This window comes from Ambystoma mexicanum, chromosome 3q, assembly GCF_040938575.1.
Source record: "Ambystoma mexicanum isolate Mex_15411 chromosome 3q, UKY_AmexF1_1, whole genome shotgun sequence".
Lineage (NCBI taxonomy): Eukaryota > Metazoa > Chordata > Amphibia > Caudata > Ambystomatidae > Ambystoma > Ambystoma mexicanum.
Window position 1 is genome coordinate 925,896,445 of NC_090926.1, and position 16,739 is coordinate 925,913,183.

The 16,739-nt window shown below is 45.0% G+C and overlaps 1 protein-coding gene across 1 annotated transcript in view; it reads right to left on the reverse strand.

Annotated features, from left to right (window-relative positions):
- Positions 1-16,739, reverse strand: part of LOC138583119 (ATP-binding cassette sub-family A member 9-like) — a 2,601,648-nt gene that overhangs the window by 1,477,339 nt on the left and 1,107,570 nt on the right. The window contains exon 16 of the mRNA XM_069655079.1: positions 11,100-11,190. Coding sequence (XP_069511180.1) covers positions 11,100-11,190 — 91 coding nt within the window. The remainder of the gene's footprint in view (positions 1-11,099; positions 11,191-16,739) is intronic.

Here is a 16,739-nt window from a genome sequence, read left to right on the forward strand (position 1 = left end):
GGTGACATAATACAAGTTTTAAATAAATATTTTGAGAAACCATAATGCGCCTCATTAGGAATCCGGTGGTAACCCTACCGGTGCTTCCGGCGGGTAGCAGCCAGACTCGTAACACTTTTCCGGCAGATCGCGCAGTCAGGTGCTGGAAAATGTTAGTCCCCATTCCCATGGAGCCCCATCCTATCTTGTACCATTGATACAAAATATTTGATGTGAAGAAGTATCGAATACATCATGACCATCAAAGTTGATTGATCTTTGTAAGTGTCATTTATATTTTCGTACTTCTATAAGAAGGGGGCCAGAGATAGTGTTAAGGCTGACATCATGCTTGATTGCGTGTCAAGAAATGTAGGATTGCAAGGGTTAATCTTGAGTTTTTCTCCACTATGTCTCCAGTTGGAGCATGCTCTTCTCATCGTGGGATCATCTCTTTGAACAAATGAGGAATCTGTTAATGACACACCTGACACATCTGAATTCGTCGATGCATGAGAAGTAGTTTTGTATCTCAAGAGAATGCCAGCAGTGGGCACATGTTCTGCAGGGGTCTTCTCTCATCTTACCTCTAGGATAAATTGAGAGAAGCTGATCCCCGGGGGTGGGGCGGGTACATGAGTCAATCCTCCTGCGTTTACTTGAAGGGATAGGTATACTTTCTCGATCAGTCATAGGGAGATCGCACTGAGAGCCTCTAGCTGCAGAGAGATATCTGCCTTTGCAATGTCACGTGATTTTTTCGCAGCCAAAGCAAGGGGTCCAGATGGAGGGACTGCAACATCACTGGAGGAATTTAGTTCGCCGGGCTCAGTGGCATTTATAACTCGATGTTAACTGAGGGCGGTAATGATAGAAAAGTGTCACTCGCTCTCGCTTCCTCAAGAGCATTAAACGCGATTGAGTTTAGAGTCATTTTTGAGTTCAAACGTTCAGGGCCCGCTCTGTCAACGTTCATGCTAGAGACTATGGTCTCCTGATGTACCACGGTGCACGCAGCATTTATAATCCGGTCTTTATTACTATTTCGATCAGCTCGTATGAAGTTAACCGTACTGAAATAACTACTCACATTAGATAATCTGCAGCTATACTACTTAAATAGAATACTTACACAGGGAAGTCCTTTCGGTCATGGCTCACCTACTGAATCGGGTCAATAGGAGACTACATAATCCATGGAATCATGTTAGTGTTTGCCAGTTTATGGTGAATTTATGTTTTGTATCCACAAATCAGATACATATTTAGTTGTCCTGGAAAATGCACTGTGAAGACTGACTGTCCAAGAGGGGGTTATGCCTATTAAAGCAGCTGAACAAGTGTATGCAAATGGTAATAGTTAGTTGCAGCAGATTATTCAGAACATTTCAAGATATGAGTATTGTTGATGCTCAGCCTCAAGGGGAGTCTCTGGGAAAAATGCAAGTGTGTAGTTAAAGTATGTTGAAGTGAAATGTAATTGTAAGTGAGTTTAAGAATCTATAACCAGTACGTTGATATGAGAAAACCTAGGCCACAATATTAGCGTTATGACCAGTGCAGCTAATGAAAGAATCCATTTTGAATGTTTATGTCTGCTGGCAGAATGAAGAAAGGTAGCGAGGCAACTAACAATGCATTTACTCATATGTTTGTTTTTTCCTGCACTAGCACATTATTTAAAGAATGAGGGGTGATTATAAGTTTGCCAGTCTAGGAAAATTGCCAGTAGTTCAGTGAATGGCAATTTTCCCGGACTGGCAAACTACAAGGTTGCCAGTGTGGGTTCAATGATTTCCCTCCAGCCAAGAGCTGAGGTGTTTACCACCCACACTGGTGGAGTGGAGACCTTAGGGGAAATGAATAAAGTGCACACTTGTCTATTCAGTGTATACATTGAGGTGAACATGCCTGGTGACGGTACTTGCCAGTTCTTTTAAACTTACAGTTTAGTGACCAGAGTTTTCCTTATGTTGCCTTTTCTTACCAACAGGGTTGTGTCTTTTTCTGTCCTCATGAAGGCCGTACATCAATAAGAACGCCAAAACGTTCTAAATGTGTTCCATTTATTACTACTGTTAAACTACATTACCAATATAGTATTCATGGCATATGGAAAATGACCAACATGCAGTATAGTAGTTCTGTATGTCAAACATGGTCATAGTGTTCAATGTATGTTCAATGTAATGTTCAACGCAGACCTTTGCTACGTTCCTCTCCCTCCCCTTGAATAGTTGTAGCATAGGGGACCATTACCATTGTGTCTTGGAGCTGAGGGGTCTGATTGGGTGCCATAAAGGGACCAATTGAAGCCTATTGCAGCTCCTTCCATGTGCTGTATGATATATGATAATGTTGTGTGTTTCATTTTGTCTACTTATATGTGTTGCATCAATTCAGTTGGCAGTCATACACATATTTGAACATTGTGAGATTAAAATGTACTAAGTAAATGTAATGTTTCATTCTTTCTGATTGTTGTTTTTAATATGACAGGTGTATTAATTATTTCTTACAAGAAATTATGTTTATTCTGAGGAGATCACCCATTTTAGTCAATAAGCCATTTTGGCCATAAATAATACCTGCTGGCAGCATTCCCCTTTAGTTGTGTTCTTGTCTTGACACAGCATCTTTTATCATGTGCAGACCCTCCCCCCTTACGTGCTATCGTGTTGCCCTCTATAACAAGTCTGCTGACTTGGTCATACACGTTAAACATGGAATCCAGTGATAAGGTTCTAGAAAACATATTTTGTTCAAAAATTGTCACTAGTAAAATATGGCACCGTAACAATTGCTAGGCAAAAGAAATGGACTACTCATATATAACGCTGTGATCTCTGTTTTTTTATACTGCATCAATTGGCATCAAATCTAATTTACAACAGGATTATCCCAGGGGTACTAATGGGTTAGCTCAGGGCTCTGCATCCTGTGGCGCTCAAGATGTACTAGAACTCTGTTGTGAAGTTTGGATGTGACTCACAGAATTAACACTTATAACATCTATGTACTGTCATTGTGTTTATTCTTTATTTTCACGCATGCACTGTATCAGGACCTTGATGGCTTCACTGCCACTCTCCTCGATGTGCAGGCTTCTCCCCTACGTGTCAATCCCTTGACGCACCCTGCCTCATGCATCACATGACACACGCAGTGCGTGAACATGCAGTCCATCACTACATTATCCCCAGCTGTAAAACGTTTTCGTTAGGTCATCACACAATCGTTGTACCTTTCTGCTAAACTGTTATCGTTCTTCAATGCCTCTTGGGAAGGACAGTGCTTTCCAACAGTCCCTCAGACCTTCGTCCTACCTCGGCCTCCCTAGTAACTTGAATTTCAGGCTCATACCCTTTAAAAGCAAAGTTTAATTCTTCAGGACTCAGTGGTTTGATGTCTAGTTGTCGGGTATCTTCAGCTTGCGTCTTCTGTTCGTGTGGTCAGACTTTCTCCTCCTGCGAGGACTGGCTCAGCATTGTGCTGTTCATCTCAATGATACAGTGTCTATCTTCCAGTTCTTTCCATCCGAGCTTGGTATGGAGTGATCTTCAGTTCTTTGCACTTGGATGGCAGAAATAAACTGAATGTTGGTCTTCTGCTTGTCTGGGGCGTTCTTATCTTCAGCCATTCACCTGAAAGTATGTCATGCATCCTTCCTGCCTTTCTTGTGTCGTGAATTTCTTTTCTCATGAGCTGCAACCTCTTCAATTGATGTTTTGATTCTCCCATGTTGGTTTATAACCATCTATATTATCTGTGACCAAGCACGAGGTGATAATCTGGTGTGTGCTTGTCTCCTGCGTGTCATATAGAACAGTGTTTTTCCTGAAACGCTGTTTGGTAACAGCTTGCTGCCATTCCTTTGTGCACCTCTTCTCCACAGTTGGGTTCACGTGGGATGTTGCTTGTAAGATGTTTTTTATATATCATTTCATTCTCCCAACACAATCCCCTTATTTCTTTGAAGGTGGAAATGAACCCATTGTTCATGACTACGTGCTTCGAGCAGAATATACGTGATTATTTTGATTACAAGCATTTCGATTCCCAAAAAATTCGGAATTCGAAATGTTCGTAAAGGAAATAATCACGCACATTACCACCGCCCGCCATCCCCACTACCTCCACCACCCTAACCCTTAAAACACCCGTACTTACCTCTGGCACCCGACTTACCTGTACTTCTTCGCTGCTACGTGGACCCAGCTACGAGAGTTCTACGTGGACCCAGCTACGGGGGTTCTACGTGGACCCAGCTACGAGGGTTCTGCCTCCCCATTGAGAGGCGAACTACAACCGGAGGGGCCTTTTCTTTTTTTCTTAAACTTTGTCCGCTGCTTTCCTTTGTATGGAAGCGGGGGACACCCATGCCACCCCTGAATACCCATTATGTCGATCAATGGGCATGGGGGACACCCCAACAATCCCTGATACCCTTTTGTCAACATTAGGGGTTTTCGGCATTCTTTGCACTGCCGAATTCAGCATTTTTGTGCATGCAGTTTTTTTTCTCCAAATCATTCTGCGGATAACCTTCGAGCAACCTTATCCCCTAAATATTTCTTCAAACTACTTAATTGCTGACTTTGTTGTGATTTATCTCCTGTACTGCACTTCTACCCATTACTGTGGCGTGTCTTTACTATTATGGTAGGTGATATATTGATCCTATGAAGTTGACTCCGATTTGGGTGCACACTTCTCCGTGCCATTTCACATTCATTAGAGGGGCAGGCCTTCTCATCAGCCTTTTATCACCTTCCTTACAGACTGTGCAGTCTATTAGTAGTCTCTCTATTGCTTTGCCCATCTGGGGCCACCAGTACTTTTCTTTATACTCGGTTTGGTTAGCGTAATACTGTTATGTCCTTCATGAACCGTTTAAACTAATTGGTTTCTGCAATTCTTTCTGGGAAACAGCACATCTGAAAGAGCATGTAACCCATCATATCACATCACCACGCTTACTCTCTTCTTTACACCACCATTCAACTAGAACACAGAGATACTATGACACCATTCGGTATAGCTGTTCTCATACGAACATCTGCCGTATTCTCCCCATCACTCTAAGTAAACACTGCTGGTTACACACCCCACAGCCAGGTGTCCTCCTCAGGCTTAACGCAGCCACAATCGGTCTGGATAAATCCTGCCAGAACGAACACATATCCTTATCGCTCAACCACCACACCTACCGCTAAGAAGCAGCTATTAAATGAATGCCACACCAGCTGCACACATATCCGGTGCTCACACGCACCCTTGACTCTCTCTACTGACTTGAACTTCGGCGTTCAACCTACCAGCGCCTTCAGACCATACCAATGGTATATAAGGCGCTATAGAAATGCAAAGTAACATAAAATAACATAACATCTCCTATCATGGCTATTCCATTATGTACTTGTTTTTTCTGTCAGTATTTTCTAGTAGCTCTGTAAGCTCAGTGGTAGCGGCACTCTCACTCGACATCCCTTCCATGTGCATTTACCTACTTTTCTAAGCGCTTGATATGCTTCAAATTCCCTTTGTCAGTTATAGCCTGGTCTCGTTGTTCAGTATTATCTGTTTTGGTTGCTACCAGATATTTTTCCTTATCATATTTGTTTTCCTTCCCTTGCCATAGGAAGTCCAGACAGACAGTCTGCTTGACAATTTTGCCATCCTGGAATATGTTTAATATTAAAATTGTATTCCTGCCTGTTAGGAGCTAACCTGGCACAGGGTTTGAATTTGTATGATTCGTGGTCCAATAATACATACCAGAGGCGTATGATCATTTCAGTGTGAACCTTTTTCCCCAAATGTACGTGCCAGCATTTCCTTCTCAACAGGTTAGTATTGCTTCTCCATCAATGTCAGCTCATTAGAGACAAAGGCCACTGTGTATGTTTCTCTACCATTTGGCAACATTAGTGCTGCACTCACTCTATAAGCACTGACATTATCATACTATTACATAGCTTAAAAGACATTTCTTTTATGACTTGTTTTGATGAAAAGTGTTTCTGTATTGTTCTGTCCAATGGTAGTATTCATCTTCTGTTACCAATTTTCTTAGGCATTTGGTCTTCTTGGAGAAGTCATTTATGAATTTGGCTCAATCCTCCGCTATCCTCATGAACAACTTGAACTGTTTCTTGTTTAGGGCTTCTGGTTTGATTGCACCTAAGAGACTTTCTTTTGGTCCCATTCCCTGTGCCAATATAGTGCATCCTAAGAAATCCAACTTGTTTTTACCTATTTAAAATTGTTCTCTCTTCATTAGGAACCCATCTTTCTTTTGTCTCGTTAGTACTTTTTAACGAGTTTTGTTGTACGCCTCGTGCGTATGTTCAGTGAACTGTTATAGCGTCCTGAAAGTATTTTACTTTCTTAATCTCATGTACCGTCTGGGTCATTATTTTTTTAAACACAGAGGCAGCTGAACACAGCCCAAAAGATTTGTGTGTACTGATATGAGCCCTATGGTGTCACAAATGCTATTGGTCATGTTGGTTTGCGATGTAGTTTAACCTGATGATAGGCATTGGTAATGTCCAAATTGGAAACATGTTTGCTCCTTGCAATGTTTGCAACATTTCTGTTATATTGGACAGTAGGGAAAATTGTCACATTACTTTTTGGTTAAGTGCTCCAAGATCTATGTTTGATCCTTTTCTCCTTGTGATCACACTCTGGATTGGCCGTTTTGTGGCTTCCAACATTTTAATTACTCCTTTTAATAGACTGATGATCAACAGTTGCACTTCTTCCCTGGATGTTGCTGGTAGTGGTCTTGTTTTACTGCTGTGGCCCCTTCACAAAGATTGATTTCATGCATATATTCCCTGTGGATCCTGTGAACGCCTCATCATATTTGTCCAATAGGTTTTCCTGCCCTCTGATACATGGTCGTTTGCATTTGGATTCAGTTTGATTTCTGGTGCTGCTGATGTGGCCAGCCGAATAAAGCATCTCCTCTGTCGGTAACATGCATCTTTCCTCTCGTTTTCCTTTTTGAAATGTATATCTGCACATTTGTTCCCTAGTCCAGGACAATGGAGGTCATTACGAGTAAGCCGGTCTGGGAAAAGTGCCAGTAAAACGGCTGGTACTACCGGCTCTGGCATTTTTCCCATACTGGCATACTCCGAGTCTGTCGGTAGGGGCAGTGAACCACCAACAGGCCAGGAGTTCAGGGCAGTTACAAGGAACTGAGCTATGCGGTCTAGTCTTTTGGGTGTGGCAGGCCTGGGACTACTTTACCTGGACTACTTTGGGTGTGGCAGGCCTGGGACTATTTTACCTGGACTACTTTACCTGGGACTATTTAAACCGCACCCAAACAGCAGAACATGCTTTGCGATATTCTGCTGTGGGCAGCGTAACGCTCACCGTGTCCAGTTCTTTGATGGCAGCTTACCTGAAACTAAGGACCTGCAGAGAGAGAAAGAACACTACGAAACTTACCTGGAACAGTATCCTGTCTTCAATCCATCGCTGACTTCAGTTCCACTCACCTAAAGGTACAAACTCCATCATCCAGCACTGCATGCATCCTGGAATACCATAACCTGAAGAGAGGAGAAAGAAAGACAGCATTAGTAAGCGTTTATTCACGTTTCCTCCCGAATGAAGAAAGCCACACAATTTTTACCTGGGTAGTCATCTCCTGGTTAGTATCATTGCTGCAACATTACGGCGCTCGGCGAGGAACATCGCAACCTGCAAGGAGAGAAAAGACAAAAGTTAGCAATTTAAAAGGCGAAACAGCGCCACGCATCGCGCATTACTCACCGGACAGCATCACGCACACACGCTTTCGCCTACCGGCCCATGTTCATCTTCAAACTGCATGACAACACCAAAATACCTTTCCATAGCTAAAAGGAAAGAAGCAAGACATTATTATTCAAACTAAGAGCAACATAAGAACTGCATATAAAGAATGTAAAGCAGCAAACCTACAGAGTCGCAGCAGGCCTGGATTCCCACAGGGGGCTTGCACCAGTGAAGTAACTTGGTCGCTGCTCACCCCCCACATCTACGCGCCCCTGCCACGAGGAGCAGGATGGAGAATCCACCTTTTACAATATTAAGACCCATCTTTAACCAGAGGCCTTACCAAGGGACCGAGAGAGGGTTCGAGAGTGCAAATCATCCAACCAGGGCTGGGTGGCGTCCCCGTGGATACCAGGTGAGCGTAACACAAAGTCTCTGGTTGACGACTGCCAGCATGGCGTCTGCGTTGGATTGATGCAGAGATGTGTTGGAATAGACCTTCTTTCCATTTGCCTCCAATATCTTCTCCTCCTTGCCTAGACGTGCCACGGACGAGGTGGCCGAGGATGATTGAGAGTGGATCCCCCTCCATCTGCCTGTACTTGGTGTTGAGGCGCCGAATGGTAGGATGGGCCAAATGGGGTTCAAGCCATCCCTTTTTGGCTAAGGCGAAAACGTCCTTCTGCATCAGGATCCCAGTCCTAGCCACGGGGCATAGAATGAGGACCTTGGCCAGGACCCCCGCCTCTGGCTGTTTAACCTCGGGAGGGTGGAGGTGTGCTGGGCGCCGAAGGCTGCAGAGTCAGGACCGGATGCCGTTGGCTGGTGTGGAGGCTGGTGTGGAACCGCCTGAACTGTGGGAGGCAGGGGAGCCAGAATCGGAGGACCCGCCAAGGGCAGCAGGGGCCTGCAGCACTGGAACCATAGGAGGTATGACTAAGGGCACCGGCGGAGGGGCCTGAGGGAGCATGTCCCTGATCCCATCCCATCCATCTGAGGAGACCTCAGGATTGCAAGGAACTGGTAGGTGGTATTGATGGGGTAGCGGACGGCTGCTGGGGCTGGTGGGTACTCTGTCTTGCCGTTTGCGGGGTAAATCTGCCCTGAAATGCTGATGGATAAGCTGTAGGCCACGTACCTGGTTGATACCAGTTCCACCTTGAAACTCATTCTCCCACTCTCTCCGAACCAGGGGGTGGTATCGGACGAGCGGCCATCTCGTCTGGCGCAGCAGTCATCTTGTCGGGCTGCATGCCATGTGCCAACGTGCTTGCCTCACTGGGCCCAACCTCCTCCAGGACTCTTGGCAGTGGAGCGTGAGACCTACCCTGCACCTCAAGACGGGGCCTGGTAGGCGTATTGCACTTGGCTGAGTAGCCAGTAGTGCTACATACAGACACCCCCTCAGACATCTGTCCGGTGCTAGGGCGTAGCCCCTCGGGTGGACACCCGGTAAAAGAACCTTGCAGTCCCTCAGCACTGTCTCCGGAAGGATCTAATGACCCCTCGGCCTGGCGGCCAGTAGCTGAAGCAGCCTCGGTACCTGTGCTGGTGCGAACACCTGACTGGTTCCTCCCACTCTGACATTTTCCTGGGAAGGAGTCGACCTTGCAGGGTGCGATGGAAAAAAGCTGCCCTACCTTGGACCTTGACTTGTGTCTGACGAAGTTCTTCAAGTCCTCTGGTGGCGACTTCTCGAAGAGCTCCCTCCACTGAGTTAACCGGTTCTTCAGAGCGTGCAGTGTAAGCGGCGCACACGTGGTACAACCCTCCCAGCCGTGATCGGGGCCAAAGCAGCAGAGGCCAAGAGCGTGGGGGTTGGATGTAGGGAAGAACCCTGTGCAGGCTGGACACCTGCTGAAGCCCGCTGACGTCGACATGCGCCGGATTGTATTCTTTGCAGTTGCCTTGCGGTATCTGTGGGGCCACTGACCAGCCCCGGCAATGCAGCTGTTTATATATGAGTCTTTGCTGGAGTGTTTATCAATGTCTTCTGAGGGGGTGAAACAGAAGAGATGCTGCTAGGTAAGTGGAGAAGCACGTGCACTGAATCAGCACGAATAACCTGGGCTATTTGCCTGCAGAACGTGATGTTGGATGTGGTTTATGTGCTTTTAATTTTGCCTCTCATGAAATGCTTGGGCAGGGGTGCCTGCGTGATTTGCTGCTGATCGAGAGAGTTAGAGGGCTTCACCTCTCCCTCCTGCTCTTTCGCTGTGTGAAGCAAGGCCTGTTTCATAATCCCTTGGGGCTCACCAGCACAAATTATCCATGCTGCGTGCATGCGAAATTGCTGAAATCATGTCGCCTGCTGAGCTGGTTTACCACCAAAACGAACAGTGTTGGTGGGGCAAGGGGGCTCATCACACCCACCATCTTCCGTTTAATGTAGTTGTTGGGTTTTACCTTATCTAGTTGGATCTGATATGTGTGTCTGAGCTTAGAGTGTTGAGTATGGAGTGTTGGCTATGTAGAATGTTATTATGTAAAGCTGCCGTAATTCCAGATAGTCAGTTGGGAACTGTAGCTTGAGCACAGGGGAACCGGTGGATGCTTCTCTCCTATGAACTTGTCTTATGTATATCATACCTACTCCTATGGTACTTACCTGTAACTTACGAACGCAGTAAAGCCGTCTACGTCACCTGAGGCTCCAGAGTAATCTGTACAAACCTAAAGCCTTCAATATAACAGTAGTCTTCCACGATAGGCTGTGGGAAAGAGCGCAAGGCAAGTGGCGCACTACATGGCCTGTGCTGTTAACAGGCGGGTGCTGGTACACAATGTAATGAGGAACTGCACTGACAATTAATCCTACAGACACGGAGCAAATGTGTGTCTAACCTCTTAATTCTAAACGTTACTCTGCTCTGCCTTACCCCGCCCCCACATACGACATGCCCAATGCAGTGAGCCCTGGTGAGACATTGACACAGGACAGGATGGATGGCTGTTAGGGAAACATAGAAACAGGACATTACACAGTTTGTGTTTTTAGCAGTGGCCATGATCAAATAAATCTGCAATTGACACATAGCTATAGTGAGGGGTCAAGAGAAAGTTTTAAAAAGCTGCTATGGTGGGTGAGTAGTAGGGAATAAACCCAGAAACGCAATATTTTAACAGACACATTTTACCCAATAATATATTATAAATATGTTCTGAAAGGTTTTCAAACAAACGAATTAAGAAGATATTATCACGTACATTGCTGTAATTCCATTCTGGATATTCTCATCACAATTAGTATTTTAAAAGAACCCTGAAAAGGCTATCGAGTTGTATGTCGGAATTTACAAATTAAACTAAACTAAGGGGTCATCACTGAAAATTTCCATTACCGTAGGTGGTATCCAATGCCCCATTTCCTCTTCAGAAACATGGAGGTGCCAACACACTTCAGGCTCCCTCTTGAAATGACAGCTTTGCGATCTGAAAAGGAATGCAAAAAAACCTGAGTGGGTCCACCAACACATGAGAAGGAACATGGGAAGTCTTTCCCAAACCTCATTATGTAAACGTGCATGCAAACCCATGAATCCTGGACGCATGTACTTGTGTGCATTTCCTCTTATTCATTTTTAGTTTGGGCTAAAAAAGGTCACTGAACGCACTGCCTGTCAGCTGAAACTATTGTCATGGGAAGTGAAGATAGGATAGGCTTGACACACGAGTAAGGGCACTCAGTCTGTGGGTGTTCTTTGGTTATTTATCCACCCATTTACTGTCCCTGGCCATGCTAATCCATAAGGCTATTTCAACCCACTACCTGCCCCTCCCTGCCCAAAACTGGGATCTCTTTGAGCTAATTTATCCAGCAGTAACATCATACTTTGTTCAGTGAGGGGCCTACAAGTATTATTTCAAAGTAGCATTCTAAGAGTTAATACTTTATTGCAGCTAATAATGGCTACTGGTGTAAGAAAAATATCTTAATCAAGTGTGCGTTCATTCACTTCACTTATAAACTGTGTGTTTCTTTGCAGACGAAGTCCTGTTGGGAACAAGCACCTGCCGTTCTGTGTATGAGTGTACATGTATATAAAATATAAAGACAAATAAACGGAACAGATTCATCTGCTGTTTGTATCAATTTGAAAATAATTGAGATAACATAACTTCGCTTAGCAGTGTGTTTGCACTTAAGCCTGGTGTGAGAAGGGACTCCTACTTCAAGGCCAAGCAGCAAAAATAGCCTCATTCGTTCTGCATTCCGCAAAATGACTTATTTAGTGTCATACATACCATTGCTCATTTTGATTTTGCCTTTGGTGCCAATACATGTGTGTCTTGGCTCACCTTTTCAAATGGACACAACCATCCCATCAAATAAGGAAGAATAATCGCAGGGACTGGGACTTCGGAACAACAAATAAGAGCCGAAATATAATGCCAGGAGGAACCCACTTGGTATGGGGATGGGTTGAAATTGATATGGGCCCACAATGTCTCCACTAAGCTTACCTCTCTGCACAAAAATCACACAAGGAAAGCTGCACAGGTGGAATACTCAATGATGAATAATGATGAACATGTACTTAATGCTTACAATGGAGATGATATAATGTCTGATGTATTAATGCTGTAATTGTACCTACCTCGACTGATGGCTACATGCACTTTAAGACTCAAACACCCACCCCACGCACACATCTTACCATGCAGTATTGGCAACATAATCATGGTCAAAATGAAAAGATGAACGTAGGCATTTTTCCTAATCGTTATCAAAGAATTCTAAAGCTACATAATGGTCTGGGGGGGAGTTATAGAAGGAAAAGGGGGGCGGAACAGAAAAGGTATGATGCATACCATGGCCTGGGGTTGGATGCAGTGGAAGGCCTCTGTCACCCAGATCATGACATGAGCACAATGGATAAACAAGCAACTAATGAGAGTTGCTATCCGTGTTCCCTGATACCTCATGCATCAGGAACACCTAAGATTCTAATACCCCAGGAAACTCCCATAGCGGATGCCCAGCGTCTCATTCTTCTTGCACTTTGTAGAATTCGAAGTACCTTTCAGGCACACTCAGTAGCGTTACAACTGATCCAGAACGAGAAAACCAGCCACAGCAAGCCTCAAGGAGTACTGTATGTAAAAAAACAATGTTTTGTTATAAAAAGGGACAATGTTTGCGGAAAACAAATGGCAAGAGGACACAGTGATGTGTAAGGCGGAAGCACTACGAGGACTGTCAGAAAAAAAATACCAATAGGTCAAAAAAACATGCACTCAGGTCTGGTCTCAGCACACTGCCAAACTGACATGGGTAACAGCCCTTGAAAAACCAATCAAGATCCAACGTGAGGTGCAATACGAACTCTGCTTCCACGGAGATGGGAAGGTGCCCATGGGATCAAACAAAAATTGCAACAAAATACCTATCCTCCCCGACATGAAGAAAGGAACAGCTGCTTTAATGGCCAATTATTGGGTATGCGGCAAACAGACGTACTTGCACCTCCCACCATCATGGAGAGGTACTTGTGCCCTGGCCACGCTGCATTCGGCCCTGATGGTGATTCCGGAGAGTCATGTCCAGGGGGAGAGGGTGCCTGCCAGAATGCCTCCAGCACCCCAGTCAACAACCAAAGAACCCCCCCACCTACGATGTGCTGTCAGAGGATAAGCTGCAAGACAGAGTGTCACACAAATGAAGGGCATCAAACAACCTCTCTAAAGACTTGTTATGACCGGCTCTTGGTCATAGGGTTCACTCCAAGGGACACTCAGGATACACAGGCCAGGTACGCATAGTGGTTACTTTATTAAGGTCCTTCTGTTACAAGGATCAGATGTCAACAAGTCATTAGGAGATAAAGAAAAAAGGGACAGGAGCCCACTGGCTCCCACCACCCAGGCTCACATAATCTAACTGCCTGGGTTAGAACCCATTCAACCCCAAACATTCTAATCTCACACTCCAGACTCACAGCCTACATTCTGATGGTGACATCAATCCTGGCTCAGCACACATGCAAGTATAAGAGCCAACCCTAACACCTCATTTCCTACAACAAACAAACACACCTCAAACACACACTTAGAGAAAGCAACCCTAACACCTCCTCCTCTTGCATAAAGAACAACACACACTTTCACAACAGCAAGACACACCTCACTCTCAGCAGAGTTCCGCTAACCCCAGAGATTGAACAAACAGGCGCAACTAACATCCTATGACAGTCCCAGCCGCCACAACTAACATTCCTAACCAATCAAAACATCACAAATCGCCTTCCGTTCCCGCCTGCCACAAAGGAACCTCGAATTGCCACTTTCGAGCACTAACTGCCCACCTCGGCAAACAAACCACAACACTACCAAGACCAACCAAACACAAAGCTCCTTCCGTTCCTCTCTGCCACAAAGGAACCTCGGACTGCCACTTCCGAGTACTAACTCCCAAAACCGGGAAAAACCAGGTACTGTCATAACTGCGCAAGATACTTACGAACAACCGAACAATCTACCTGGGTCACCAAGAAACCACAGTCACAACTCATGCCGCTGTCAAATCCATTCCAAAATTCAAGCAACACAGACACACCTAATCACCAGTCACTCACCTCATCACACCAATAAAGAAACGCAACCAGCTGTCACTAAACAACCACCACCAGCATAACGCTACAAATGTTGGCCAGACAAATGAGCCCTTCAAAACCAAATAAACACCCCAAAATGAACACAGCTGCAGATGAAACGTTGCCAGGCTTCTGAAATTAATCAAGAGCGGACTCAAGAACAATTCCAAAAGTCACCTAAAGTTAAAAGAAAACACTAAATGCAATGTAACTTGCATCTCCAGAATTCCAAGCAATCCCTGGACCTTAACAACTCCAGGGTCACCAGAAACATCAAAGCTTCACACAGCTTCAAGTAAACTCCGCAGAGCTAGACACCTTCAAAAACAACATAGAAGCTTCACACAGCTTCAGGCACTAGTCCCCTGCTAGATGCCTCTGGACTGCTCCGCAGAGCCACAATCCAAAACAACATAAAAGCTTCACTAGGTTTCATGTGAACTCCTCAGAGCCACCAATCATCACAAAAACACAGCTTTGCAACGCTTATGGTACTAGTCTCCTACTAGGTACCTCTGGACCCCTCAGAGTCACTAACCAATTAATCAAAGTTCCAACTAGGTTCTATACTAGCCTACCACTAGTAACATCACTAACCCCACAGGGCCTCAAAACACCAAACACCTCCAACTCCGCAGAGTCCCCTGACCAACCCTGGTCATGTACATCAATTAAAACATATTCCAAAAAACAATAAAAAAGATTTCAAAACCCAACACTGGTCATGCACCAACACTAAAACATTCACATACTGCTACAACACACACACAAACACAGGATGTTCAAAATACAGACAACCCCGGCATAGAATGTTAACTGCTAAGGAGCGCTGCAGTCACTCTGGCAGTCATCATGGGTTGCACATCCATACACGCACAAACAGAACATCACGCCTACAATGCCTCAAAAATGGTTATAGTAAGCATTGCAATGACATATCAATAATCACATTATAAATTGCAGATCTCATTTCCTAAAAGTCCATGTTGCCAAAGCATGGGCAACTCTAAATGCTGAAATGACTCAAAGATTGTGGTAACCATTAATGACCAACATCACTCTTATTGTGCTTTAAGATCACAAATCTCACACCACACACACACAAGCAAAACATAGTCTTAGGATGATCAGAACATTGAAACATAGTACATCCAAGTCACATTTTCTAAAAGTCCATGTCGCCATTAAACAGGTAACCTAATATGCTAAAATGCCTCAAAACGTTATACTAAGCATAATAGGATCAACACCCTTTGATTGTCCACCTCAATCAACCTCATATGTGCCATTCACACACAACCCCTGTCACAACACAAATGTGGAAACCAACTTTAAATGAGACCTAAACGTCCATGTTGCCAACTGGGGCCAACTCTAAAACCAACCTGCAATGCCTCAAAATGGTTACATCTAAAATAAAATGCATCTCTTATTCTAAGTGCAACATCATTCTCACTAATACTTCTCATGGTAATTCACTACTAATGCACAACAGTACTCTTCAGTCACTGCTTGCCACATCGTTGCTCAATCCATTATGACATTTTACTTTTAAATGAAACTCCAAAATTTCTTCTGCAAGCATAAACTAATCATCCCCAAAAACTACTATCATACCCAAACCCAAACAGTAACCATTTTCTCATTGCATGGTCCCCACCTCAGACCAAATCAGCATAGCGTCTATTCTCATTAAAACCTTTAGCCTCCAGGTGCATAAAAGGCACAATTACGCTTACTTGGCATGGAAATTACACTTCCCCTTTTTAAATAATGCTGGCATAGTCACTCAGGAAATGGTGGCACACTTGGGCAGCCTCATGCAACCCTGCCAATGTCTCCTCATGTACCAGGGAGCCTGTTCCTGGCAGACTCCAACAGGCCATCCTTGCCCCAGGCTCCATGGGGCAGGATGCTTCTGACACCCCTGGGTGGTCGCCTGCAACAGCCCTGGGGGCTGACTAAAGCAGTACTTGGTGGCTGACTCAAACAGCCCTGGGTGCTTTCCATTTCTCCAGACTCTTGGACAGCCTCTAATGACTCTTGGCCTCAAACAGGGCACTCTCCCTTCTTCCCAGGGGTCTCCTCTGACAGGCTGTCCCTTCCAGCCCTGGGTAATTTCCATTTCTCCAGACTCTTGGACAGCCTCTAATGACTCCTGGCCTCAAAGAGGGCACTCTACCTTCTTCCCAGGGGTCTCCTCTGACAGGCTGTCCCTTCCAGCCCTGGGTGGACTGGCTCAAACAGCCCTGGGTGTTTTCCATTTCTCCAGACTCTTGGACAGCCTCTAATGACTCCTGGCCTCAAACAGGGCACTCTACCTTCTTCCCAGGAGTCTCCTCTGACAGGCTGTCCCTTCCAGCCTGGTGGACTGGCTCAAACAGCCCT